The following is a 25,827-nucleotide window of genomic DNA, read 5'->3' as shown; positions in this document are numbered from 1 at the left end:
CTTAAAAGAATTAAAAACTTTGTATGGTAAGCACAGATGAAGAATAAACAGTTTAGGAAAATATGCATTTACATATTTGTATGTACATAAAAAGGCTTCCCAGGTAGCTCAGCAGTAAAGAATCCGCCTGCAATGCAGGAGCTGCAGGAGACAGAGGCTCAATCCCTGGGTTGGAAAGATTCCCTGAAGGAGCGCATGGCAACCCACTCCGGTTTTCTTGCCTAGAGAATCCCATGGACAGAGGAGCCTGGTGGGCTACACTCCATAGCGTCACAAAGAGTTGGATACGACTGAAATGACATGACTTAGCACACATATGTACATGAAAAGATTTGTATTTACATAGAAATACTTTAAAATTAAGAGTGAGTTGCCTCAATATGTCAAAAACTCTTAGAAATCAAGTAGAAAACAATAACCTACCCAATAGAAAGATGACTAGCAATCCATATAGTCCACAATAGAGAAGATAGAAATGGCCATTAAACATATAAATGTCTCACCTCTGAAATCAAACACTCAAAATTAAAAGAGCTGCAAGGTTTTATATTAAACCTATTAAATTAGAAAATGGGTTAAAAGTCAGCATTTGCAACAGCGGGGCAGGTTTTCCGCTACAGGTGAGAGTAATGTGGTGGGACCCCAAGTAAAGCAGGTACCCTTTGACCTGTTCTGCTTCTCTGCTGTCATCATAGGAAAATAACCATAGGCTACCGGGGTCCAGCCCCAGCAGGATCCAGGGGTTCCCTCAGGAGAGACGGAGTCGGCGAGAGAGAGAGAGAGAGAGAGAGAGAGAGAGAGAGAGAGAGAGAGAGAGAGAGATGGGGAGACCAGGCTTAGGTGGAACAGGTCTGTAACTTTATTTTTAAAAAGAGCTTTTATACCTTGGGTTGTACATAGAGGGGAATGGAAGATGCAGAGTCATGCAGGGTCAGCAGTTCTGACCTTTATCGAAACCAGGCTTTCTTTCTGCATACCTTTCCATATACAAAAGCCTTATGTGATTTACATCATCTTCTGGCCTGGAGGCCTGCTAACATTTTATGACCCTTTCTTCTGATAAAGATTAGTCAACCAGAAAACTTATTTTCTCTAAAAGTGTTTTTTCTAAAGTCTGGCACCACTCTCATAAAATACTAAATAAAGTTACATTCCTATAGGGCAAAGGTGCAGTAGGTTATAACAAAGAAAGAATTTATTAACTCAAAGGTCTAAAGTTGCTAACACCAAGGCTACTACTTATTTTTCCTACATACCAACTATATTAACTAATATACTCTCCAGGTATACAATGGGTAAGGGATATGGAAACTTGGCAGCAAGCATTAGCTCAACAATGAAATCCTTCGCCAGCACCATTCTAATTTTTTACTCCTAGAAGGGCTCTTTGCCTATTAGGACTTTAGAATGTTTAAGTTCCCCTGCCTTTCATGATTGGGAAGTTTTGAACAATCATGGGCGTTAGTTGTAAAAGTATGGATAAACCTGCCACACAAGTTAGGATGCTAACAGAGGGGTTTGTATTGAAATATTCCTTTCATGTCCAGGAGACTTATCAACTAGAGCTCTAAGTTGATTTTCTCCAGAGAAAGGTGGTTGGGGATAGCCTCCTGTTAATGCCAGAAGAGTTGGTGAAAGGCATAATATAGTAAGCAGTAAACAGACAGATTTTGGTTTCAGGGTAGATGCTCGAGCAGGTCCAGGGAGTCCCTTGAGTCCTGCTTGTCAGGTCTCTCCTCATGTCATGGGTGGGATCTCCCGTGCTGGCTCCCGGCATCAGGCATGTGAGGGTTCAGTAGAGGATTTTATCACAGCCTTAGTGTATGCGTGTGTGTGTGTGTTTAATATTTATTTACTTTTGGTTGCATTGGGTCTTTGTTGCTGTGCACGGGCTTTCTCTAGTTGCAGAGAGTCAGGGCTGGTCTCCAGTTGCGGAGCACAGGCTTCTTGTTGCAGTGGCTTCTCTTGTTGCAGAGCATGTGCTCTAGGGCTTCAGTAGTTGCAGCACATGGGCTCAGTAGTTGTGACTCATAGGCTCAGCTGTCCTGTGGCATGTCGGATCCTCCTGGACTAGGGATCGAACCAGTGTCCCCTGTATTGCAAGGCAGGTTTTTAACCACTGGACCACCAGGGAAGTCCCAGCCTTAGTGTTTTATGGCCAAATGTTGGAGTCCACCTGAATATTCCACTCTGGAGAGTGTCATTTGTATCATCCATATAGCAGAAAGTACTGTGGCCTCCAGCTGTTATTTCCGTCAAATATTTAAGATGTGAGGGAGGAACTTTCCTGGTGGTCCAGTGGTTAAGTTCCCCCTTCCAATGCAAGGGGCGAGGGTTTGATCCCTGGTCAGGGAACTAAGCTGTCACATGCCTTGCGGTGTGGCATAGCAACAAAATTTAAAAATATTTTATATCTACCGTGAGGAAGAGGAGCACAGGATGGAACCAGGGAGTCAGGTTGAAGGTGCTGACTGATCCTGTGGTCCTGTCCTTGATTTCCTGCTGGGAGCTGGCCTGGGTACCTGGTGCTGACTGGGATGGGCTTTGCACCTGGGCTGCCAGTGTGCTCTGACCCATCTCATTCACTGGGCCTTTCCAAGTGCCCCTCAGAGAACTCCCCTTCCCTTTCCACACTGACTGCCTGCCCCCTCAACAGTCAGAGACTCTCGACCTTTCCTATCTTCCCTCCACCTGGGTGCAGTGCTGGCCATGAGGCCCCCATGTGGGAGGCCCAGGTATCCCCCCTGACCTGTGCCCAAGGGCCTAATGGACCTCTCTGCTCACCTGCAGCAGCTGCAGTGCAGGAGCCAGGCCTTGGCTTTGAGACCAACTCCCCTGTTCCCTGTCCTGCCCTGTTCCCCTCAGTGGCCTGGGGCCCAGTGGTGAGTCCCACTGGTCCTCACTGCTTCCTTCGATGGAGGAAGGGATGGCATAGGGCTGGCTCTGTGCTCCCTGGGGTGTGCCATCCAGAGAGATTGGTCACTACCCTGCATGCCCCCATCCCCAAAAGCCCCCTTGAGGCCTGGCCTCAGATGCTGGGCTACCTGCTCCTCCAGGAATGTCCTCACAGCTGCATCTGTGTGGAAGTACCAGCCTGGGCATTGGGATGGAGCTTAGAGAACCAGGCTCCAGGCCTGCTTGTATGGAAGGTCGGATGTGCCAAGGCTTTCAGACATCAGCTCTAACATGGGGCAGCTTGCTTGCATGGATTTGCTCTGCCTGCCACCTGCAGAACCCTTTCTTTTTTCCCCTACCCCAGGGACCCTGTGTCTGCTGAGCCTGGATGCCAAGGGGCCTGGGGAACTGGTTTGATCCTCACTCGAGAGTCTCCCCACTTGGGTTTGAGTTAGAAGTCCGTTAGACCCTGATGGAGCAGTGCCTGTGGTCACCCTGCTCTGTCTGAAGGGGATCATGTTTCAACAGGGAGTTGTGTCCGAGGGTTTTGTAGATGCAGCAGATGGCGCATCCACATCCGATGAGTTGGAACCTGCTAGTTACTCTGCCTGCAAAAGAAGAAAAGAAGATGCAACCCTGTTTGAGGTCACTGGCACGTGCTGTCCAGACTCTGAGCAGGTAGTTTGCGTTAACAGTGGCCCACGATCCTCCCTGCCAAGGCTTGCATGGAGCTGAGCCCCACACCCTCTCTGATGCTGAAGGTGGCTGTTGGGAGGCTTTTTCCACTCCTACCCAGGCTGGTCGACACAGTAGCCATGCCTGTGGGTTTTAGCTCTCGTGACCCTGAGGATGTTCTGCTAATGCTGGATTTTAGCTTTATTGCATGTGCTTCCCGTGCTGTGTGTGCCCCATGTGCTTCTCTGTCTGTGGGATTTTCCCGGCAAGAACACTGAAGTGGGTTGCCGTTTCCTCCTCCGGGGAATCTTCCCAACCCAGAGACTGAACCCATATCTCCTGTATTGCAGGCAGATTCTTTACCACCGAGCCACCAGGGAAGCCCCTGTGGCCCCCATCCCTACTTTTCCATCCATCTTTTAATTTCTTGTGTAGCTATCTCCTTTGGCACATGGGAAACTTACCCTGAAAGCTCCACAGGCCATATAAGATTCTCTTCATGGAGAAGAGCAGGGGGCCTGGGTCTCCCTTGGGGGCTGTGACCAGACTGGTGGGGGTCCAGGCTGAACCTCTACTAGGGCTTGGAGAATGCAGCCCCTGCCGCCTCCAGCACCTGAGATTATGGGCTCGTGTTCTGAACCCTGGTTGTGCCATGGAAGCCTGCTGAACTTAGTCCTGACTTCTTTCATTGTCTATAGCATTTGTGAGTCTTGAGGGTTTTTACTAATAATATCAAAAGTGAAACTAGCTAATATATGTAATGGAAGTAATTTTGCTTGTGAGGAAAAGCAGTGAGGCTTCAAACACTGAAGAGTGATGTGTTTAATTATCTTCCTTTCACAGAATGGTGACTTTTTTCCTGAGTAAGATGGCCATTGAGTCACTTAACAAAGATTTATTGAGCAGCTGCTGCATGTAGGGGCACTGGGGGCCTGGTGGAAGGCTGTAAATGAGGTGTGGTCTTGCCTCTGGGCTTCGATCTATTGGTTAGTTTAGAGCAGAAGCACTTTGGGAATTCCCTGGTGGTCTAGTGGTTAGGACTTGGTGCTTTCAATCTGTGACTGGGGAACTAAGATCTCACCAGCCATGTGGTGCAAGAGAAAACAGAAACCCAAAAGCACCTTGTAAATACAGTGGACAGCAGTGCATGAGCACTGATAGAAAATATGGAGCGGATGTGGAGAGCCCCTTCATGATCTAAAAACAGGAAAAGCAAGTTGCAAATAGATTTTCCCAAAAGGAAGGTTTAATACTGTAAAGATGTCAGTTCTTTACTCAGATATATACATCCAGTTGGTCAGTTAATGTGCAAAAGTAATATTGCTTCCAGCGGCTTTGTTTTGTTTTTGGAAATTGATAAAAGACACTAAAAGTCCATCTGGAGTATAAATTGGTGAGAGTTCCTATAAGGAGTGTAGAAAAGTACAATAAATGGGAGATTTGACATCAGCATGTGTTGTAAGCTATAAGCACAACAATATAAAGCAACAGAGCATCCTAATGGAGTAGCAGAGAGCCATTGGGGAAAGTTGACATAGAACATCTAGATGCAGATGTGAGTATATATGACAGTTGAGCAGGTGATAAAGGTGGTATCATGTATCAGAGAGCAACATTGCTTTAAGTAAGGGGCATTTGAACCGTGGCTCACCATTTGGAAAAAATGATTCTTTTCTCCTTGTTGTTGGTTAGTCACTAAGTCCTGTCCAATTCATTTGTGACCCCATGGACTATAGCCTGCCAGGCTCCCCTGTCCATGGGATTTCCCAGGCAAGAATATGGGAGTGGAGTTACTGTTTCCTTTTCCAGGGGATCTTCCCGACCCAAGGATCGGACTCACATCTCCTGTATTGGCAGGTGGATTCTTTACCACTCAGCCATCAGGAAAGCCCTTCTTTACTCATAGTAAACACTAAGATATATACCAGACTGGTTGACTAATGTAAAAGACACCCTGAAAGTTCTAGAAAATATAGGTGACTATTTATAAAATTATGTAGATATTCCAGAGCCTCACCAAAACAACCCCTTAAATGCAGATAGGGATTCATAAAATATTCCAGATTCTAGGTTAGAGGAGACCATTCAGCAATGATATGGAGAAGCAGATGGTTAGAAACAATTTGCAACATATGATGACAAAGGGTTCACAACTGGAATACCTAACTAATTCTTTCAAAGAAATAAGACACCCATGTACTAACAGGACAATGGGTGAAAGATGTAAAAGGCAGTTCCCATGAGAAAGGGATAAGTGGGCAGCAAATGTGGGAGAGTTCCCCTCGAGGGGTGGCAAGAGCAGAGCACATGATCAGCGTCCAGAGACTGCCCTGTTGCTGCTTGGTTAGGTGGTTTTGGTTTTATTTACTTATTTTATTATGATTTTAAAAATTGAAGTGTAGTTGATTTACAATACTTCAGGTGTATAGTAAAGTGATACTATACACCTATACATGTGTTAAATATATATATGTTACATATGTATTCTTTTTCAGAATCTTTTCCATTATAGCTTATTACACGGTATTGAATATAATTCCCTGGGTTATTCAGTAAATTCTTGTTGATGATCTGTTTTATGTATAGTAGTATATATCTGATAATTCCAAACTTCTAATTTATCCCTCCCCCCTTTCGCCTTTGATAACCATGTTTGTTTTTATGTCTGTGGGTTTATTTCTGTTTTGTAAATAAGTTCATTTCTATTATGTTTTTAGGTTCCCAGATTTGGTTCCATTAAAAAGAGGGTTTGGCTGGTGGCTGCCGGCCTCAGGTGTGTGGTGATGTCTACCAGTCTGCTGTAGGGGGCGGGGATGTGGTTGGGGTCCACATGTTGGGCTATTATCATCCTGTCATCCTTTCCCATAATCGTTGTCTTCCAGGAGCAAGGTCATGTCCCTCCAGGGGTCCATCTTTCATTTACTGCCATCTTTACACAGCCACACCTCCCAGACCCTCTTGGTTCTGCACGGTCACCTCCCTCGCTATGGCATGTACTTCCTTGATTTTTTTCCTGCTGACAGCACCCTTCTTCTAGAAGGCAGGCATGATCCAGGTTCCGTGGGGAGGGCAGCTGGCACCTGTTGATGGGATCCAAAGCCTCCACTACCTTCTGTAGTGATCAGAGGGTTGGGCAGGTGTCACAGAGGGGTCCTCCTGGACTGTGCCACAGTGTGGAGGTCTGGAGCCCTGAGGATGTTGTGGCCCGAGTGTATCTACCAGAGCCTGACATCTTATGCCACCAAAGTTGTTAGAACATTGATTGCCTTGACTTATTTGGGGCTTCTGTATAAAGGAAACAGCCTACTTTGAGGTTTAACCATTAGAAATCTTTTGCTTGCAAACAGTTGAAACCCCAGTTTAGGTTAATTAATACAATAAAGGGAATTTGTCACTCATGTAACTGAGAAGACCTTGGGTAGACCTAACTGCAAGCAAGGTTTAATCTGGGCATCTACCTGCAGACAAGGTTTAATCCAGGCACATTGATATTCCTGAAGTCCAGGTATCTCTCTCTGTTTTTGCACCAGCTTCCTCATGTCAGTTAGCTCCTTGGCCTCTCCATAGTCTCCAATACCTTGGACCCTTCCACAGGGTACCCACCTCCCACTGCGTTATTCAGAGGGATAAGAGAATGCCTCTTTGGGGGGCTTCCAGAGAAGAAAGAGGAAGCATCTCTTTCCCCAGGGAAGCTGTCCTCAAATCTCAGTGGCTCTGACTGGGACACGTACCCATTCCTAACAAGCCAGGGTGCTGTGCTGACCCTGCAGCTGGAGTAGAGTTAATCCTGCTGGAACCACTCAACTGAGAACGGGAGGTTCAAGGGATCATTTCCTGGAGTTGGGGAGTGGGAGCAGGGCGCCAGGCAGCTGGCAGGACAAGGGGTGGTCTGAGCATCTCTCCAAGACTCCAGGAGTCCCTTGAACCTCCCGTTCTCAGCAAATCCAGGAATCTCGTGGTGCCCTTAGTAGAGATTCTTGCCACATCTTTTTCCTGATGGCCCCTCTCTTTCTCCTCGGCAGTCCCTACTGTGGAGTCTTTGTTCCCTTTGTAAGTGTATAGTGTGTAATTGAGAGGCTGGCGCTGGTCCTAATGATGACACCGCTAGCTGGAATTTGTCAGGCTGGGGGTCAACGTGATACTTCTAGTTCTCATCCCAGATTTTTTTCTCTTGTTGCTTCTGCAAAGCCCACCTATGTTTGTGGATGGACCCCCCCACCCCCCGCCATCCCTCTTCCTCATCAAAGTACTGTCCACGTGTGTCATCCAAGTTCTACAAAAGAGGAAACTGAAGCTGAGGAAGGTTACTTGGGTCCAAAGATGGCAGGAAGGATGGCTGCAGAGAAGGAGCTTGGGCAGTGCCTGTTTGCTAGAAGGAAGTGCTTGATCAGATGCCAGTGGAAAGGTGACACTGTCCTTAGTGGCACAGTACTTCCTATTGAAACCACGCTTTTTCTCCGATGGGACTTAAACCCAACCCAAACTCGGATTGGGACTTGTATCCACAGGCTGGGACTTGAACCCATGATCCCTGACTTAGGAGAGGACTTGAACCCACTCTCTCTCTCTTTTTTTAATTAGCTGCCCTGGGTCTTTGTTGCTGTGAGGGCTTTCTCTAGTTGTGGCGAGCAGTGGCTGCTCTGTTGAGGTGCGTGGGCTTCTCATCGTGGTGGCTTCGCTGCTGTGAACACAGGCTCTAGGTATGCGGGCTTCAGTAGTTGCGGCACACAGGCTTAGTTTCCACTCGGCATAGGGAATCTTCCTGGACCAGGGATCAAACCTGCATCTTCTGCATCGGCAGGTGGATTCTTTACCACTGGACCACGAGAGAGGTCCAAACCCACTGTCTTTTCATTAAAACCCCTCACCTTGTGTCAGGACCTACTGAAGCTCAGGTTCTTTTGTCTCATCACTGAAATTATTCACCGTGAGGCAAAGTGATAGACAAAGAGTGAATTTATTAGCCTAGGACACTTATGACAGATACAAGCAGGCAGGCAAGGGAGCATCACCCCAAGAACAAAGAGAGCTTCATTTTTATAATCAAAGCAAAAGTGGAGAGGGGAGAAGACCACCTTCTTCCTCATTTTTGAGTGGATATCAAGGATTATATTAGTTCTTCCTTTGACTCTATATGGTCTAACTGGGACTATCATGGCTTTCTTTAAATCATATGTATGTTAGCAAAAGGGTGGTAACATATACTAAAATATGGCAATTCATCGCAGGTTTTGTAATAGCAGCCTCCCCAGCCCAAACCGGAACCCAAAGTGTGTTGGGCTCTTCCCCCCTTTCTCCCTGGTGTCCTTAAAGCAGGAACTGCTCTATCACACCTTTCTAGGCAGCCACGCCTAGCCCACTAGCCCACCAGAAGGGACCCTGTACCTGCCACCCATGCGTGCATGCTAAGTCACCTCAGTCATGTCTGACTCTTTGTGACGCTATGGACTATAGCCAACCAGGCTCCTCTGTCCAAGGGATTCTCCAAGCAAGAATACTGGAGTGAGTTGCCATGCCCTCCTCCAAGGGATCTTCCAGACCCAGGGATGGAACCCGTATCTCTCATGTCTCTTGCATTGGCAGGCAGGTTCTTTACCACCGGTGCCACCTGGGAAGCCATCTACTGTGAAAGTGGACAGGTGGAAGCTCTGCTCTGGGGACACCAGCTCCCAGGTCATGATCTGACCACTGAAGCGAGCAGTGGGCTGAGCCCATGGCACCTGCCACCTTAGACTGCCATCCCATCGACCGCAGTCTCTGCCACTTGGGCATCTCACTCCACTGAGAGCTGGAGGACACTGTGAGGGCCACCAGGTACTTCTTCAGACCTGGCTGCTTTCTGGCGTCGCACCTTTCTACTCAAGGTGGAGTAGTGGTGAGGCAGGCAGGAGCTATAGCAGCCCCACTCAGTCATTGGTTGGTGCCTCAGTGCTTTCCCCCTCCCCCAAAATGAGCAACTGTCCATCAGGGACCAGTTAGTGGTCCTGCTCAGCCACTGTTCAGTGTCAAAGTGGGCCCCTCCCCGAAACAAGTGACTGTTAGTGAGCAGCTGTCAACCAGGGACTGTGGCGCTAGTGGTAAAGAACCTGCCTATCCGTGCAGGAGACAGAAGAGACGTGGGTTCAGTCCCTGGGTTGGGAAGATCCCCTGGGGGAGGGCATGGCAAGCCGCTCCAGTATTCTTGCCTGGAGAATCCCATGGACAGAGGAGCCTGGCAGGCTACAGTCCACAGGGTTGCAAAGAGTGGGACGACTGAAGCAACTTAGCACGTGTCAAACCAGCGACCCTTAGTGGTCCTGCTCAGCCATTGGTCAGTGCCTAAGTGGGCTCCTCCCCCTCCCCCTTCTCGTGTATAAAAGGAGCCTGAATTTGAACTGTGGTAAGATGGTTTTTTGAGACGCTAGGCTGCCATCTTCTCAGTCTGCTAACTTTCCGATTAAAATCATTATTCCTTGTTCCAACAACTCAGCTCCCGATTTACTGACCTGTCAGTGCAGCCAGGAGAATGAGCTTGGGCTCGGTTAAGTTTCAGTATAATGTCCTCTTTCACTTAGTTTCTGTCCCCCTTCACCTATGTTCCTGTCTTGGCTACAAAATGCTACTCTTCAAGGACTGTTAACTTCCTGAATTCATGTAACAAGATTCAGATCCCATATTTACTGTCTTGTGTTTTAATTATCAGAACTTGTGGCCTGAGTGTGCCTGATGCTTGGATGCTTGGTCTTCCTTCAAGATAGTGTAGATTGTTGCTAGGTTACTGGATTCTTTTCTTGAGTAGTCATTAGCCTACAACAGTTTCCCAAACTCCTGTAAAATTCCTTTTACATTCTTAATCCCCTAAAGTGACTCCTAAACTAACTATCCTACTCTATCCCAGTCACTGTCAGTGCAGAATGAGGCAGAGCTGCAGGCCCACTTAGCCTCCAACCCTACAGTCTTTGTCAAAATCTTCACAGACTTTCTGTCCAACTGGTCAGTGTTCTTACCTGTCACCCTCACTTCCTGCTATACGTGCCTTTTCAGGGTCCACAGCACGCATCCCACCCCTCCGTGTGCTCCTGACCCAGTATTCAGGCGAGTGAACAAGGCCACCTTGCCCTCCCAAAACTGAGATCTCTTTGCTCTCTGAGGACGCTCATTATAAAATATAAAATCAGACATGTATTCTGACTAACTCACCTTCCCTCCAAGAAGTAGCAAACTGTTACTTTTTTCTCACTAATTCTCTCTAGCCAGAAATAGGAGTAGCCTTTATGTATGCATTTAGAGCTGGTATACAGCCTTTGAACTGAGGTATAATTGGTATTGAATGAAATGCACAGGCCTTCAGGGTAGAACCCCCTGAATTTGTTCTGCTGTGTGTACAGCTTTGTGACCCCTACCCGATCCAGTGACAGAACAGTCAGTCCCCAGAAAGTTCTCTAGCATCCCTTCCAAGTCAATAAACTGCACTTAACAAATGTTTTAATTAAATATTACACCCACCCTACAGAGTATTTATAACACAGATGCAGGATTATCTTAGTGGATACTCATCCCCTACCATCCATTGTCAACAAAGACATCATCAGAAGTATTGGGGTCTCCTCCCAACCACCCCCATCTACTGCCCACATCCAGAGGTTGTGACCCAGGTCTGGATTCCTAATCAGTAGTGTTTAGTTTTAATGTACATATTCCTGACTAATGAGTTCAGAGTGACAGACCATAGTAATGAGGAATACATAAATATGTAACATGTATATATAGACTTGATTTTTGTCAAGGAAAAGTTTAGCCTTGTGCCTTGCCTGTAGACCTGTGAGGGGCCAGACACTCATGTGGCCCCATTGATGTGTATTGAGAGAACTAAGTTGCCTGTGTGAAATCTGAATCTTATTCTAAGGGTTTTGAAGCACCTTATAAAAAGCACAATCAAATAGGGATAAAAAAAAAAAAAGGAGGAAGTGAGATAAAGAGCAGAAAGGCAAATTGCAAATCAGATGTCAAAACTCTTTTTTTTTCCTTTTGAACTTTTTATTTTATATTGTGGTAAAGCCAGTTAACAGTGTTGTGATAATCTCAGGTGAATAGTGAAGGGACTCAGCCATCCATATACATGTGTCCATTCTCCCCCAAACTCCTCTCCCACCCAGGCTGCCACATAACATTGAGCAGAGTTCCATGTGCTATACAATAGGTCCTTATTGGCTGTCCATTTTAAACATAGCAGTGCGCACATGACCATGCCAAGCTACTCTCCCTTCACCCTGGCAATCATAAGTTCGTTTTCTAAGTCTCTTCCTATTTTGTAAGTAAGTTCCTTTGTATCATTTCTTTTTAGATTCAATATATAAGGGATGCCACACGATATTTCTCCTTCTCTGTCTAACTTACTTCATTCAGTACGACGCCCTCTAGATCCATCCATGTTGCTGCAAATGGCATTATTGCATTCTTTTTAACGGCTGAGTAATATTCCATTGTATGTATGTAACACAGCTTTTTTTATCCATTCCTCTGTTAACAGACATTAGATTGCTTCCATGTCTTCTCTATTGTAAACAGTACCACAATCAACACTGGGGTGCATTTTTCCATTCAGATCATGTTTTTCTCCAGATTTATGCCCAGGAGTGGGATTGCAGGATCATATGGTAGCTCTATTTTTAGTGTAAGGAACCTCCATGCTGTTCTCCATAGTGGCTGTACCAATTTATATTCCTGCCGACAGTGTAGGAGGGTTCCCTTTCTCCACCCATCTTCAGAGTTTATTGTTTGTGGATTTTTTTTTTTTATGACAGCCATTCTGGCTGGTGTGAGGCGATATCTCATTGTAGTTTGGATTTTCATTTCACTAATAGTTTGATAGAAAACCCTTTGTTTTTGGGTCTGATCACAGACCTGACAGGTGGGTGTGTCCCGGGGCAGAGGGAACATGCTGGTGCTGCAGGGAGACATGGGACTTTCTGAGGAATTTATATAATGAGATATAAGCATTTAGGCACCTACCGGGGCTCAGGGATGCTTCCAGACACTGTGGATGCAGCAGTGAAGAACACAGAGACTTCCTCCCTGGAGGGAAGAGAAAATAAAAGGCGTTTAGTTGACGGTTTCTGAGGAACAAAATAAAGCAAGTGCAGGGCTGCATAGGGTTTCTTTCTACTGGGAGTGTCCAGGTGGTCTGTCGAGGGATGTGGGGCCGAGGACAGAGTGAAAGGTGAAGGAGGTGTCTGGCGAAAGAGCGAACCAGAAGCCCGCGGCGCCCTGACTGTGGGACTAGCGATGACACAGGAGGTCAGCGTTCCTCACAGCTCCCAAGAGGAGGGGCCATGCCTGAAGGGCTGCAGGGGCGCTAGAAGGAGCAAGGGGAGAAAGTGGCCCCGAGCCTGCCTTGTGGGGCAGGGCAGGCATGTTTGAGGAGGTTCAGAATTGAGTGTGAATGCTCTTGGTGGACTCTGGGCTGTAGGGTGGTCTAGATGTCCTGTACTTGGCCCTGTGGTGATTTGGAGCTGGAAATGTTGGCTTGGAGGGAGAGTTTGATAAAGGAGGTGGGCCGTGGGTGGAGGCAGGAGCTCCATGTTGGTTGATTGGCAGATGAAAAATGTGCTTGTGGGGAGTCACCCCCTCTCTCTGGGTATTAGTAACCCTGGGAGGGTCAGTCTCTCCAGGATGAGCAAGGTCCCCCCAAATGCCAAAACATCCTAAAGTACAGAAAGTAAAAAACAGGATTGATGCTGGAGGCCAGGGCAGAACTAGGGTAGGATGAGGTTGACAGACTGTGAAGGCCAGTCATGTGGGGTCTTCTGGCCAAGCATAAGCTTTGATTCTGGGTGGGCCGGTCAACCTAGAAGGTAGCCTGTGGCTTTGGCCACATTCAGATGCACAGGTCCCAGTAATCTTTGCCAATTGATGAAACTGCCTTCTTGGCTGTCAGTGACTTTCAGACTCAACTTGCACCTCTTCGCTGGAAGCCTCCAAGTCCTACTAACAAGCTAAAACCATCTGTTTTTGTCTTTCTCTCCCAGTAAACCATCAGTTTTATGGGGGAAGAACTCATCTTACTTTCTTGTTCCTTGTGCTTAGGACAGAGTTCCAGGTTCCTTTTGGTAAATCAGCATAGGCGACTTAATTTAAGCCAGCCATGCCTTCAAAAAGGAGGAGAATCCGCAAAGGGCCTGGGGCTGTGGGGTCTGCATACAGCTTCCTGCTGGTCTGATCTGTGGTTCCCAGTGAGGCTGCCCTTCAGGACCACCAGGAAAGCTAATGGAGATGCTGGTGCCTGGAGTGGGGAGCTGCTTGCTGGTAGTGCTTACAGAGCAAGCCTGGACTGTCATGGAAATGCAGAACCTGAGGTCCCCCAGATGTGCTGAGTCACCACCAGTATGTTGGCAAGACCTTCAGAGATCCATATGCCCTGGAAGTTAGGGATGTGGCCGCCTTGAATGACCTTCCTTCTTTCCTCCATAGTGTTAGCTGGTGTCGATGTCAGACTGGGAAATTGCCTTCAGGGCAACCTGTGCTTTGTGCTGCTTGTTTCAAGCAGATGGGCTGGAAGTTTGGTCAGGTTTCTTGGAAAAAATCTGGAAGCTGACCCAGAACAAGATGTCCCACCCCATGTGCAGATAAACCCCAAGGTCTTCCATCTCCCTCTCCTGAGGACTGAGCCCAGGCAAGGGGCAAGATGCCAAGCCCTAGTCCCACACTGGGCTTCAGTGGCAGGGAGGGTCATAGGTTACTGGCACTTAATGAACTAATCAATACTGTGCTGCAGACCAAGATTGCCATGCATGCAGGGTGTTCAGCCCTTCGGGGTCCTCGCAAGGGCCTGTCACAACTGCTTCTACAAGCTTGTCTCTGATTCCGAAGCTGAGGATTCTTGCCTTTGAGTGAGGATCTGCAGGCAGAAGCATAATGTGCCAGTGCAAGTGCAGGAAGGAACAGCTTTAGGCTTCTGCTCATTTTTGCATGTCTGTTTTGTCTGTAATACACACCATATAAGAGTGTGACATGTCGGGCCTGTGCATACTTTCTAACATTGGCAAGCCGTCTTTACAGGGCCCTCCTTGTTGGAAGGGATTCCACATGAGGGTCTCAGCTTGGATTGGGCAAAGCAAAGTGTGTGACCATCACTGCTCCCCACTTGTCCCTCAACTCTGTTTACCACCCCCATTCACTTTGTGCCCAGTTTCATTCTTTCCAAGAGATAGGAATGGCAGATTTAGTAGTTGTAAGGTGGTTGGGATGAGCTATGATTGGCATGCTTCAGAAATGGAAAGGAAATTGGAGGAAACCTTTGGTGAGAGTATAGAAAACCTGAGAAACATAATGAGTGTCTCTTTTTCTGTTTAGCGGCGTAGAAGGAGTAAAAGGAAGAAAAGGAATTGGAAGGATGCTTCCACATCTGCAGAGTTGGATTCCTTGTCCTCATCCTCATTGGAGCCCTGTAGTCTGAGTTCGCTTGCAGACTCTGGGCTCCAGGACACAGCTCCATGCCAAAGCCCAACTCAGCAGGATAGTCCCACTCACCAGCCAGGCGAGCCTCCAAGTGTGGGCAAAATACCACTGGAGGCTATGGGGCACCCTCTGCAAGGCGAGGCTGCAGGAGAGGCAGAAGCAGCCATGGGCACTGAGTCTCTGAGCAGCCCGGCACCTCAGGACCAGACTCTGGGAGGAGCCCTCCCGGGCGAGGATCTCCCCACTTCTGCCAGTGAAGGCTCTCCTAAGGAGAAGGATACTGCCCAGGAGCTCCTGTTGCCTGAGCCTAAGGCGGACACCTCCAAGCCCAGGAAAGAGCTGCAGACCACTGGGCAGCTGGCCAGGGCTCCTGCTTCTGGGGTGAGTTAGGTCTGGGGTGAGTTAGGGGAGTGATGACCAGTGTAGGCCTGCCATGTCTCAACACCTTGCTGTGCAGTGCGGTTCTGACAACACTTCACTGTCTGGGAAGGGAGTCCACTGGGACTTGCTTCCTGGGAGGGGGGCTGTGGGAGGGGCTATGCCTCTACCCTGAGCTGCTGACCCCTGTTCCTGGGCTGGTGGCAGAGGCTGACCCTTATGCCATTGAGTCCAAGTTTCCCTGGGCATTTTGTTATTTTGGCCCTAATGTTTTGGGGCTTTATTTCTTCCAGGAAAGTGATGCTGCAGCTGAGCCAGCTGGTTCAGTGGAAGGAGCTGAGAAAGATGTTAAAGATAGGACTGAGGAAACAAAAGAGCCGCCCACAAGTGTCCCTGCTTCCCGAGACCACCGCCAGGTAAAGCATCTCATGCCTGCCTGGTCGCCTTTCCAGGACGCCCTCATCCTTGCTGTCCATCCCGTGGGCTGCTCCTTTTAGTCCCGTTCCTTCCACAGCTTAATCATTTGGTAAATATGTGTTAGGTGCTGGGGGTATAGCAATGAATGAGACCAGTTCCTGCCTTTGGGAGCTCACATTCTAGTGGGGAGAAAGACGTGAAAAGCCAGACTGTGCGAAGTGCCCTGGAGAGAAGTAGGGCAAGGGACTGAGGTGGGTACCAGTCAGGGCCTCTCCAAGGAGAACTCAGAGTGACAGGCAAGCCACGTGCCTATCTGGGGACATGCAAAGGCCCCAAGGGATAGTGTGGTGGGCTTGTTTAGGGGTCAGCAGGAAAGCTGCTTCTCCCAAGAGCAGGTGAAGGGAAGAGAGGCCAGGGTTAGGGCTGGGGTTAACGATGTTGGGACAGGAGTCCTTGGAGCCTGTGGTGGGTAGACCAGAAGCCGTTTGAAGGTTCTGAGCAGGAAAGGGATATGACCAGTCTGGCAACTGTGGCAAGTGTCCTATGTTGGGGGCAAGCATGGAGCCTGGTATAAAGGTTGGGGTTTGGGTGCCTGTTCCAGGAAATTGCAACCAAGGACCAGACGGCTGTTCCTGGAGGGAAAACAGGTGATAATGAGAAAGCCAAGCCAAAGAACCTGAAGAAGCCAGAGGGGAATAACGGAAATAATGCAGCCCCTGTGAAAAATGAGAAGGAGCAAAGGAACCAGAGCACACAGCGAGCTAAGGAGAGGTGGGTGCAACTGGCTCAGGGAGGCGCAGGCCTGGCCCCCACCCAGCATTGGGGCTGGAAAGGGCACGCCACCCCAGAGGAGATTCCCAGGCTGCCTTTTTGTTGACTCGCAGGGCAAAGAGCAATGCTAAGGAGGTAGGCAGGGGAGGGGCATCTGCTCCAATTCCTTGATTGGTTGAAATGCACCATCACATGGTCTCTGGGGACCTGGAGCAGCATGGACCTTACCGAAGTCAGGAGAGAGGCAGTCATGCCCCAGACTCAGTCACCCCCTGCCACCACCCCCAGCTCTTTGGAGCTGTGCAGAGATCACCCCACCCTGTGCCCACTGTCCTCCTCCACCATAGAGGGAGAGCCAAGCGGACCCACATGGTGGGCAGTCTGTCTGAAGTGTGGCCTCTCTTGCACTTTGCTAGGGTGTGTGTTAGTGCACGCCCAGAAACAAGATCATGTGTGCACATATGAGCCTGCATGTGTGTGTGGGCAGGGAGTAGAGAGGCCAGATCTAATCAGTGTTTTCCTATGTGACTTTCCCCCAGCGTGCTGAGCTCCCCGGAAGGAATCATGGTGTACTTCCATGCAATCATTTCTAAAGATTTTGGATTCAACCCCGATCAACACAAAGTATATGTTAGGGGCGGAAAAGAACTCGGGAAGCCTGCATGGAATCATAATGTTTGTGAAATGCACTACAGCAAGTAAGTATATCCCAGTTGGCCCATAAGGAAATGTACAGAACGTCCAGTCTTTGAAATATATTTAAATCATAATTCTGATCAAGTTGATTAATTCTTAGAACTTTCGAAAGATGAATATTTCAAAAAACTCTTCCCTATAATGCAGTTCTTTGTCATACTTCATCTTGGTCTTCTTTCTGTCTCCATGTGGAAGTAAGCCTTGTTCTAGAAGCATCCCTTCTTTCAGCATAGATTTATAGCATTAGGTCTGCACTCCATGTTGTGTTTGAGAATGAACATTTCTGGGAGGATTTTCATATAACCAGCTGCTGTCCTGTTTATTCACAGAGACTTACATGAGAACGGGTCCCTAATTGAAGGCAGCACCACCATTTCCAAGCAGCACGTGGATAAACCCATTCCTTACAAGTATGTTATCTGCCGAGGCAAGAACTCTGTGGAGTATGAGTTCATCTACAAAGAACAGGCAAAGAAAGGCGAGCACGTGAACCGCTGTCTGCGAGTGAAATCTTCCCTTCTGCACTCTGGAGGTAAGCCGAAGACTCTTGATCGATCAGCCTCTGAGGCTGGACGTTCCTCTCTGGAACAAAGGCTTTCTTTGTCCTCTGTGGGTCTTCTTTGCTTGGCATTGGCCCTGTCGTACCTCCCGGCTTTATGTTTTCTGAGCCTGAGCTTGGCAGCATGCTTCTGATCAGTTTAACTTAAGCACTCACAAGAGTAAACAAGGTAGTGGACGTTTTCTAAGGGAAAGGAGAGAGGGTGGATCCGCTGAGAAGTGAGGGGGTTGGGACATGGAGAGGTAGCCGTGATTCTTTGTGATTCTTTACCATCTGAGCTACTATTAGATAAAGCCTACTTAATCTTAAAGTTCTTGTTTAAAAAGATTCATCTGTCAGCTTTTGAGAGATGGACCAGTCTGTCACCAAGATCAGGTGTTTTATTTTGTTTGTTTTTTGGGGTTCATTACAGTTTTTTTGTATTCATTACTTCTGTAGGTTAGGAGTTTGGATGGAGCACAGCAGGGCTGGCTGGTTTCTGCTCTCTGATGTCTGGGGCCTCAGCTAGGCAGAATTGAAAGCTGGGAGTGACTTGATGCAATCATCTGGAGGGGTCTTTGCCATTGAAGCTGCCCGTGGCAGGGATCTCTGTTGGGTGTCTGATGGCAGTAGAGGTCAATGGGGCAGATGCTTGATTATTTTGAATTGGCCCAAAGACAGAAGAAACTAGTCATGTTCTCTTCTTAAATGTGCCCAAGTGTTGACTCGATTGCCTGCCTTTACAAGGCTCTCTTCTATATGGGCTGATTGCAGAGTCCCATGATCCTTTTTGACTTTGCCCTGCACTTGCTGGATGATCCAAATTGGCTGTTTCCATGCTTGAGATGACCCCTCATCAGACAAGAGCTGGTGCTAAACTAGTCTTTGCAGAAGACATGGTAGTGATTTGGGATGGCAGGTCTCGTTTGCTTTTATTTAAGAAGCACTGCCTTAGTCACTTCAGATTTTATCTGGCTGGTTCCTGATACTTAAGCTGTCAAACCAGATAGAGATGCACTTTTTAATACAGAGCCAGGCATTTTAAAGTCCATTAAAAAGATTTTCTTTTCTTCTTTCTTTCTTTTATTGAAGTATAGTTAGTTGTTGTGTTAGCTTCAGGTGTACAGCAAAATTATTCAGTTATTTATTTTTTTCAGATTTTTTCCTTTATTAGCTTATTACAAGATATTGAATATATTTCCCTGTGCTATTACATTAAATCCTTGTTGCTTACCTGTTTTATATATAGGTATGTACCTCTTAACCCTACACTCCTAATTTATCCTCCCCCCACCTACTTTCCCAATTGGTAATCATGTTGGTTTACTTTGTGTGTGAATCTGTTTCTGTTTTGTAAATAAATTAATTTGTATTATTTTTTGATTCCACATATAAGTGATATCATATAATATTTGTCTTTCTCTGTGTGACTTAATATGATAATGTCTAGGTCCATCCAGTTGCTGCATATGGCAATATTTCATTCTTTTTTAATGACTGAGTAATATTCCAGTGTGTATATGTGTGTATGTGTGTATATCATGTCTTCTCTATCCATTCATCTGTTGATGGACACCTAGGTTGCTTTCATGCTGGGCTATTGTAAATAACATTAGGGTGCATGTATCTTTTTAAAATAGAGTTTTCATGTTTTGTGGATATATGCCTAGAAGTAGGCTTGCTGGATTATAGGGTAGCTCTATTTTTAGTTTTTTGAGGAGCCTCCATACTGTATTCCATAGTGGCTGCACCAGTTTCCATTCCCATCAACAGTGCAGGAGGATTCCCTTTTCTTTACACCCTCTCTAGCATTTATCTGTTGACTTTTTGATAATGACCACTCTGACCAGTGTGAGGTGATACTTCATTGTAGTTTTGATTTGCATTCCTCTAATAATTAGTGATGTTGAGCATCTTTTCATATGCCTATTGACCCTCTGTATGTCTTATTGGAATAAGTGTCTATTAAGTCTTCTGCCCATTTTTTGATTGTGTTGTTTGTTTTTTGATTGAGTTGTATGGACTGTTCATTAAACAGATTTTTAAGTTGGAGAGTTAACTCAGAATTGCCAAACAACTTTATTTTTTAGATGCTTTCTTAATCATGATATTGTACTAAATAGAGTTTTTCTTTTCTTTTTTTTTTTCCACTCTGGGTCTTCAGTGCTGCATAGACTTTGTCTAGTTGTGGCAAGTGGGGGCTACTTTCTAGTTGCTGTGCTTGGGCTTCTCACTGCAGGGACTTCTCTTGTTGCAGAAGATGGGCACTAGGGTTTGTGGGCTTCAGTAGTTGAGGTGCATGGGCTTGGTTGCTCCGTGGCACGTGGAATCTTCCGATAACAGTGACTGAACATGTGTCCTCTGTATAGGTACATGGATTCTTTACCACTGGACCACCAGGGAAGTCTGAGTTTTTTAGTAATTACATTTTTCCAGCTTTTGAAAAGAAATCAGTGTTAGAACTTTTCCTTCCTTGTTGCAAAAGTCCATGGGCACTTTGGTTACTTCTTTGTGTGGGCTGTCCTATTTAGATGTTCTGCTGGTAGACTGACCTTAGAGCTCCCTGGAAGATGGTACCTGGGTTGCTTGGGTTAAATTGGGCACTTTAAGCAGGAAGGAGGTGAGTCATAATAACCAATGGAAGGGCTAATTGGAAGGCCAAGGAGGGCCTTCATTGGCTTCTGAGGGTCTGGAGGTCACTTCTTGGACCCAGGTGGGGGAGTGCCCCAGCCCCTAACATCATCCATGATTTGTGCGGAGTGTCTGGAAGGCACTGGAATTTTGTTGATTGAGGAAAGTGCCGGAGTCCAACTCCAGCTGTCAGGGATTCAGCCTGAAGAGGTGAACGGTCTTGGCGAGAGAAATGACACAGCCTCTCAATTTTCCATGGACTGCCTGTTTATTCCAAGTTTAAGATTCTCTTCTATATTTTTACAAAAACATTAGGCCAGAGGTTTGACATTTTCAGTTCCCCCCCTCCCAGATTTATTATCTCCATAAATCACTGTTGCTCCTCCAACAGAGTTCCTGCTCCAGTGATTCTCTCCGAATTAACCTTATCATCTGTTATCTACCTCCTCTAATGTGTCCTATAGTTAACTTGTGATTACATTGTAACTTATGCTAAATTCCTCAGTTTACTAATCTTCCTAAGTCCTGTTTGCCCCTAACATCCTAAGCTCACTATCTCTTAAAAAGGCTTCTAGCTATAGTGTCTCTAAAAATTCCTAACTTCTGTAAGCTATAGTAAAATATGCTAACTTCACAACATTCCTTAAATCTTTAACCTCTAACTGTTCTAATTATTTCCAAGCCCTAAATTCAGTAAACTCCTTTGCCATAAACATTCTCCTTGCAAATAGGCTTCAGATATCAATCTCTCCCATGGCCTCAGTTCAGTTCAGTCGCTCAGTCATGTCCGACTCTTTGCGACCCCATGAATCGCAGCACGCCAGGCCTCCCTGTCCATCACCAACTCCCGGAGTTCACTCAGACTCACGTCCATCAAGTCAGTGATGCCATCCAGCCATCTCATCCTCTGTCGTGCCCTTCTCCTCCTGCCCCCAATTCCTCCCAGCATCAGAGTCTTTTCCAATGAGTCAACTCCTTGCATGAGGTGGCCAAAGTACTGGAGTTTCAGCTTCAGCATCATTCTTTCCAAAGAAATCCCAGGGCTGATCTTCAGAATGGACTGGTTGGATCTCCTTGCAGTCCAAGGGACTCCAGAGTCATCTCCAACACCACAGTTCAAAAGCATCAATTCTTCGGCACTCAGCCTTCTTCACAGTCGAACTCTCACATCCATACATAACCACAGGAAAAACCATAGCCTTGACTAGACAGACCTTAGTTGGCAAAGTAATGTCTCTGCTTTTGAATATACTGTCTAGGTTGGTCATAACTTTTCTTCCAAGGAGTAAGCATCTTTTAATTTCATGGCTGCAATCACCATCTGCAGTGATTTTGGAGCCCCCCAAAATAAAGTCTGACACTGTTTCCACTGTTTCCCCATCTATTTCCCATGGAGTGATGGGACCGGATGCCATGATCTTCGTTTTCTGAATGTTGAGCTTTAAGCCAACTTTTTCACTCTCCTCTTTTACTTTCATCAAGAGGCTTTTTAGTTCCTCTTCACTTTCTGCCATAAGGATGGTATCATCTGCATATCTGAGGTTATTGATATTTCTCCTGGCAATGTTGATTCCAGCTCGTGTTTCTTCCAGTCCAGCGTTTCTCGTGATGTACTTTGCATAGAAGTTAAATAAGCAGGGTGATAGTATACAGCCTTGATGTACTTCTTTTCCTATTTGGAACCAGTCTGTTGTTCCATGTCCAGTTCTAACTGTTGCTTCCTGGCCTGCATACAGATTTCTCAAGAGGCAGGTCAGGTGGTCTGGTATTCCCATCTCTTTCAGAATTTTCCACACTTTATTGTGATCCACACAGTCAAAGGCTTTGGCATAGTCAATAAAGCAGAAATAGATGTTTTTCTGGAACTCTCTTGCTTTTTCCATGATCCAGTGGATGTTGGCAATTTGATCTCTGGTTCCTCTGCCTTTTCTAAAACCAGCTTGAACATCAGGAAGTTCACGGTTCACATATTGCTGAAGCTTGGCTTGGAGGATTTTGAGCATTACTTTACTAGCATGTGAAATGAGTGCAATTGTATATCAATAACCTCAGATATGCAGATGACACCACCCTTATGGCAGAAAGTGAAGAGGAACTAAAAAGCCTCTTGATGAAAGTAAAAGAGGAGAGTGAAAAAGTTGGCTTAAAGCTCAACATTCAGAAAACGAAGATCATGGCATCCAGTCCCATCACTTCATGGGAAATAGATGGGGAAACAGTGGAAACAGTGTCAGACTTTATTTTGGGGGGCTCCAAAATCACTGCAGATGGTGACTGCAGCCATGAAATTAAAAGACGCTTACTCCTTAGAAGAAAAGTTATGATCAACTTAGATAGCATATTCAAAAGCAGAGACATTACTTTTCTGACTAAGGTCCGTCTAGTCAAGGTTATGGTTTTTCCAGTAGTCATGTATGGATGTGAGAGTTGGACTATGAAGAAGGCTGAGCACTGAAGAATTGATGCTTTTGAACTGTGGTGTTGGAAAAGACTCTTGAGAGTCCCTTGGACTGCAAGGAGATCCAACCAGTCCATTCTGAAGGAGATCAGCCCTGGGATTTCTTTGGAAAGACTGATGCTAAAGCTGAAACTCCAGTACTTTGGCCACCTCATGCAAGGAGTTGACTCATTGGAAAAGACTCTGATGCTGGGAGGGATTGGGGGCAGGAGAAGAAGGGGATGACAGAGGATGAGATGGCTGGATGGCATCACTGACTCGATGGACATGAGTCTGAGTGAACTCCGGGAGTTGGTGATGGACAGGGAGTCCTGGCGTGCTGCGATTCATGTGGTCGCAAAGAGTCGGACACGACTGAGTGACTGAACTGAACTGAATCCCAATAAACAGAGAGATGTCTTCCCACCCCTCTTCCTCCTTCTAAGCCTCCTGTGAGCACTCTCATTGGTAGAAGCCACTGTTGAAGGCAGGCAGAATGGAGACTCTGGGCTCCGCCCCGTGATGCAGGGAGACCAGAGGGGAGGTGTGTGTGCTGGTCGCAGAAACAGCGGTCACTGGCAGTCTGTCTGTTCCAGTGTCTTTTGCCTTGTGCTGTGTTTTGCCTGAAACTGACTCTGCTGTGTCTGTTCCTCACCCACCCTCTCAGCCTCTTTGCTTTTGTCCCAACTCCTCAGTTTTCTCTCAGATTCAGCTGTTACAGCCACATCCCTGTTTTGCTGAACTTTAGTTGGTTTGGGTTTTTGTTGGGAGGGAGGGGGTGGGTTGGGGGCAGGGGACTTTACTGTGCAACTTGGGGGAATCTTCGTTCCCAGACTAAGGATTGAAGCTATGCTCTCTGCAGTGGAAGTGTGGAGTCCTAACCACTGGACCACCAGGGAATTCCCAGTCTGATCATCTTTAATGGAGGAATTTAGCCCATTGGCATGAACTTTGACTATCAATGGAAGACTCACTTTTGACAAATTAACTTATCTTTCTATCTACCTTGTTTTCCTTGTTCTTTTTTGTACTTTTTCTAGCTTTTGGATTTTTTCTCTTTTCTCTATGAGGTTGGAACTTAAATATTTTATCTCTAATCTTCCAGTAGATTCTTTGAGACCAAGACCATTAATGTCCCTCCCTGCCCCACTGTCCTGGGGTCGAGGGTGTCCCATGCCCAGGACCCTGACTGGCACTCCCCCCACCTCCATGGCACTAGCCATCCCAGGCCAGCAGCTTTCACTCACCTTTTCTCTGGAAGAATGTTTAGAGCAGGGAAAGCTTCCGCAGGAGCTGACGCTTGAGGTCAGATCCAAATAGTGATCCCTAGTTATCGTTGGGCAGGGCTGGGATGGGGCAGGGATGTGTGAGCAGGGCCTTCCAGCAAAGACAACAGGCTGGGCAACAAGAAGCAGGAGGCTTGTTCAGAGGCTTGACTTTCTGATTTTCATGGCTACTTTTATGCACTTGTGTTGCCGCTGGTGTCTTACTGACCTCTTTGCCTTCTAATTAGTTGACAGTTGATTTTCCTGGGTTTTCTAGGTCTGCACTCACATCATTTCAGATGGTTATAAGAGCAAGCATGAGTTCAACCCTTGCCCCATGTTGAGTACTGTTTTGTCTGCTCTGGTTACCACTGTTCCCAGGACAGAGGAAATGAGCCCTTGCACCAAGTAATATACCAAAATGGTGCACAGTTCCTAGTGAGTGATGCAGTTTCAGTATGAAATTTTTGACCTTCATGTGGTAATTTTCTAAGGAACTCACGTATCAAGTATGCTGAGCCATCTAGTTCAACAAAGGCATGTTTCAAGTACTTTCAGGGTAGTTGCAGGGTGTCTTGGTTACTTGTCCTAAACATCTGTGCTACCTCTGAGGTCAGGCCCCACGTTGCTCATCTGCGGCTGGGTGCCCAGATGGAGTGAGTGCTGGCTGCGTTCTGTTTACCACATTCTGTAATTTTCCTTTTTTTCTTCTCTTCTTTGGCTCCTTCTTTCCCTTCTTGATTCCTTCATGTTTCTTCTGGTCAAGATCAACCTTCCAGGAGTGTTCAGGTCTAGTGGGTTTCAATGCCCCTAAGTATAATATTCTCTTTACTCTTAGATTGGCATCAGTACGATGATATAATTTGTATGAAGCCCCCTGGGACAGTTCAGAGATGGGTGAATCGTATAACAGACGGTACGAGGCGACAGTTGGTGAAAGGGAAGGAGATCTCAGCTGCCGTCATGCTGGATCGCATCTTCAGCATTCTTGAAACCTGGAATGCCATCAATTTAAAGAACTTTTTCATCCAGTTCCAGCAGTTCTATTCTGTCATTCGTGTGCCCATGATCTATGAAGGAGAAGAACAGCCATGGATTGCTCTACAGTATGAAGAGAAGCAGGTAGTAGGGGTGTCAGCAACATCTCCCTTTTCTGTCTCCTGGACATTCAGCGTCACCTCACCATCTAGTGGCCAGACGACTCCAAGACTCAGTGGATGGGGATGGATGGGGGCAGGCTATTTCAGCCTCTTGTCTCCTAGTGCCACCTCTAGGGAATTCTTTGTCCTCCTCATTTTTTGACTCCTCCCACATCCTCACCAGAGCTTCCCTGGTGGCTCAGAGGGTAAAGAATCTGCCTGCATTGCAGGAAACCTGGGTTCAATCCTGGGGTTGGGAAGATCCCCTGGAGAAGGGAATGACAACCCACTCCAGTTTTCTTGCCAAGAAAATCCCATGGACCGAGGAGCTTGGCAGGCTACAGTCCATGGGGTCACAGAGAGTAGGACAGGACTGAGGGACTAACACTTTCAGTTTCAACTCCTCTAGACCCACCTCCATTACTGGTCCCACCCTTCCCCTCCACTACCTGGTCCCGCCTCCTCACCTGCCCCCTACTGGTCCTGCCTCCTCACCTGCCCTTTCCCTCCACGACAAGAAGACTAGCATCCTCCTCCATGGCATCTCCA

The 25,827-nt window shown here is 46.8% G+C and overlaps 1 protein-coding gene across 4 annotated transcripts in view; it reads left to right on the top strand.

Moving 5' to 3' along the window:
- Positions 1–25,827, top strand: part of RNF213 (ring finger protein 213) — a 122,416-nt gene that overhangs the window by 14,150 nt on the left and 82,439 nt on the right. For 2 of the 4 annotated variants that reach the window (XM_069541971.1, XM_069541970.1), the window contains exons 4-10: positions 3,424–3,573; positions 14,902–15,387; positions 15,678–15,800; positions 16,403–16,572; positions 17,112–17,270; positions 17,598–17,800; positions 24,978–25,261. In XM_069541971.1, coding sequence (XP_069398072.1) covers positions 3,424–3,573; positions 14,902–15,387; positions 15,678–15,800; positions 16,403–16,572; positions 17,112–17,270; positions 17,598–17,800; positions 24,978–25,261 — 1,575 coding nt within the window. The remainder of the gene's footprint in view (positions 1–3,423; positions 3,574–14,901; positions 15,388–15,677; positions 15,801–16,402; positions 16,573–17,111; positions 17,271–17,597; positions 17,801–24,977; positions 25,262–25,827) is intronic. The other 2 variants (XM_069541972.1, XM_069541974.1) reach the window with 2 other exon arrangements.

Source organism: Ovis canadensis, chromosome 11 (assembly GCF_042477335.2).
Source record: "Ovis canadensis isolate MfBH-ARS-UI-01 breed Bighorn chromosome 11, ARS-UI_OviCan_v2, whole genome shotgun sequence".
In the NCBI taxonomy this organism is placed as follows: domain Eukaryota; kingdom Metazoa; phylum Chordata; class Mammalia; order Artiodactyla; family Bovidae; genus Ovis; species Ovis canadensis.
The sequence above is the reverse complement of the archived record's forward strand: the minus strand, read 5'-3'. Positions and strand labels throughout refer to the sequence as shown.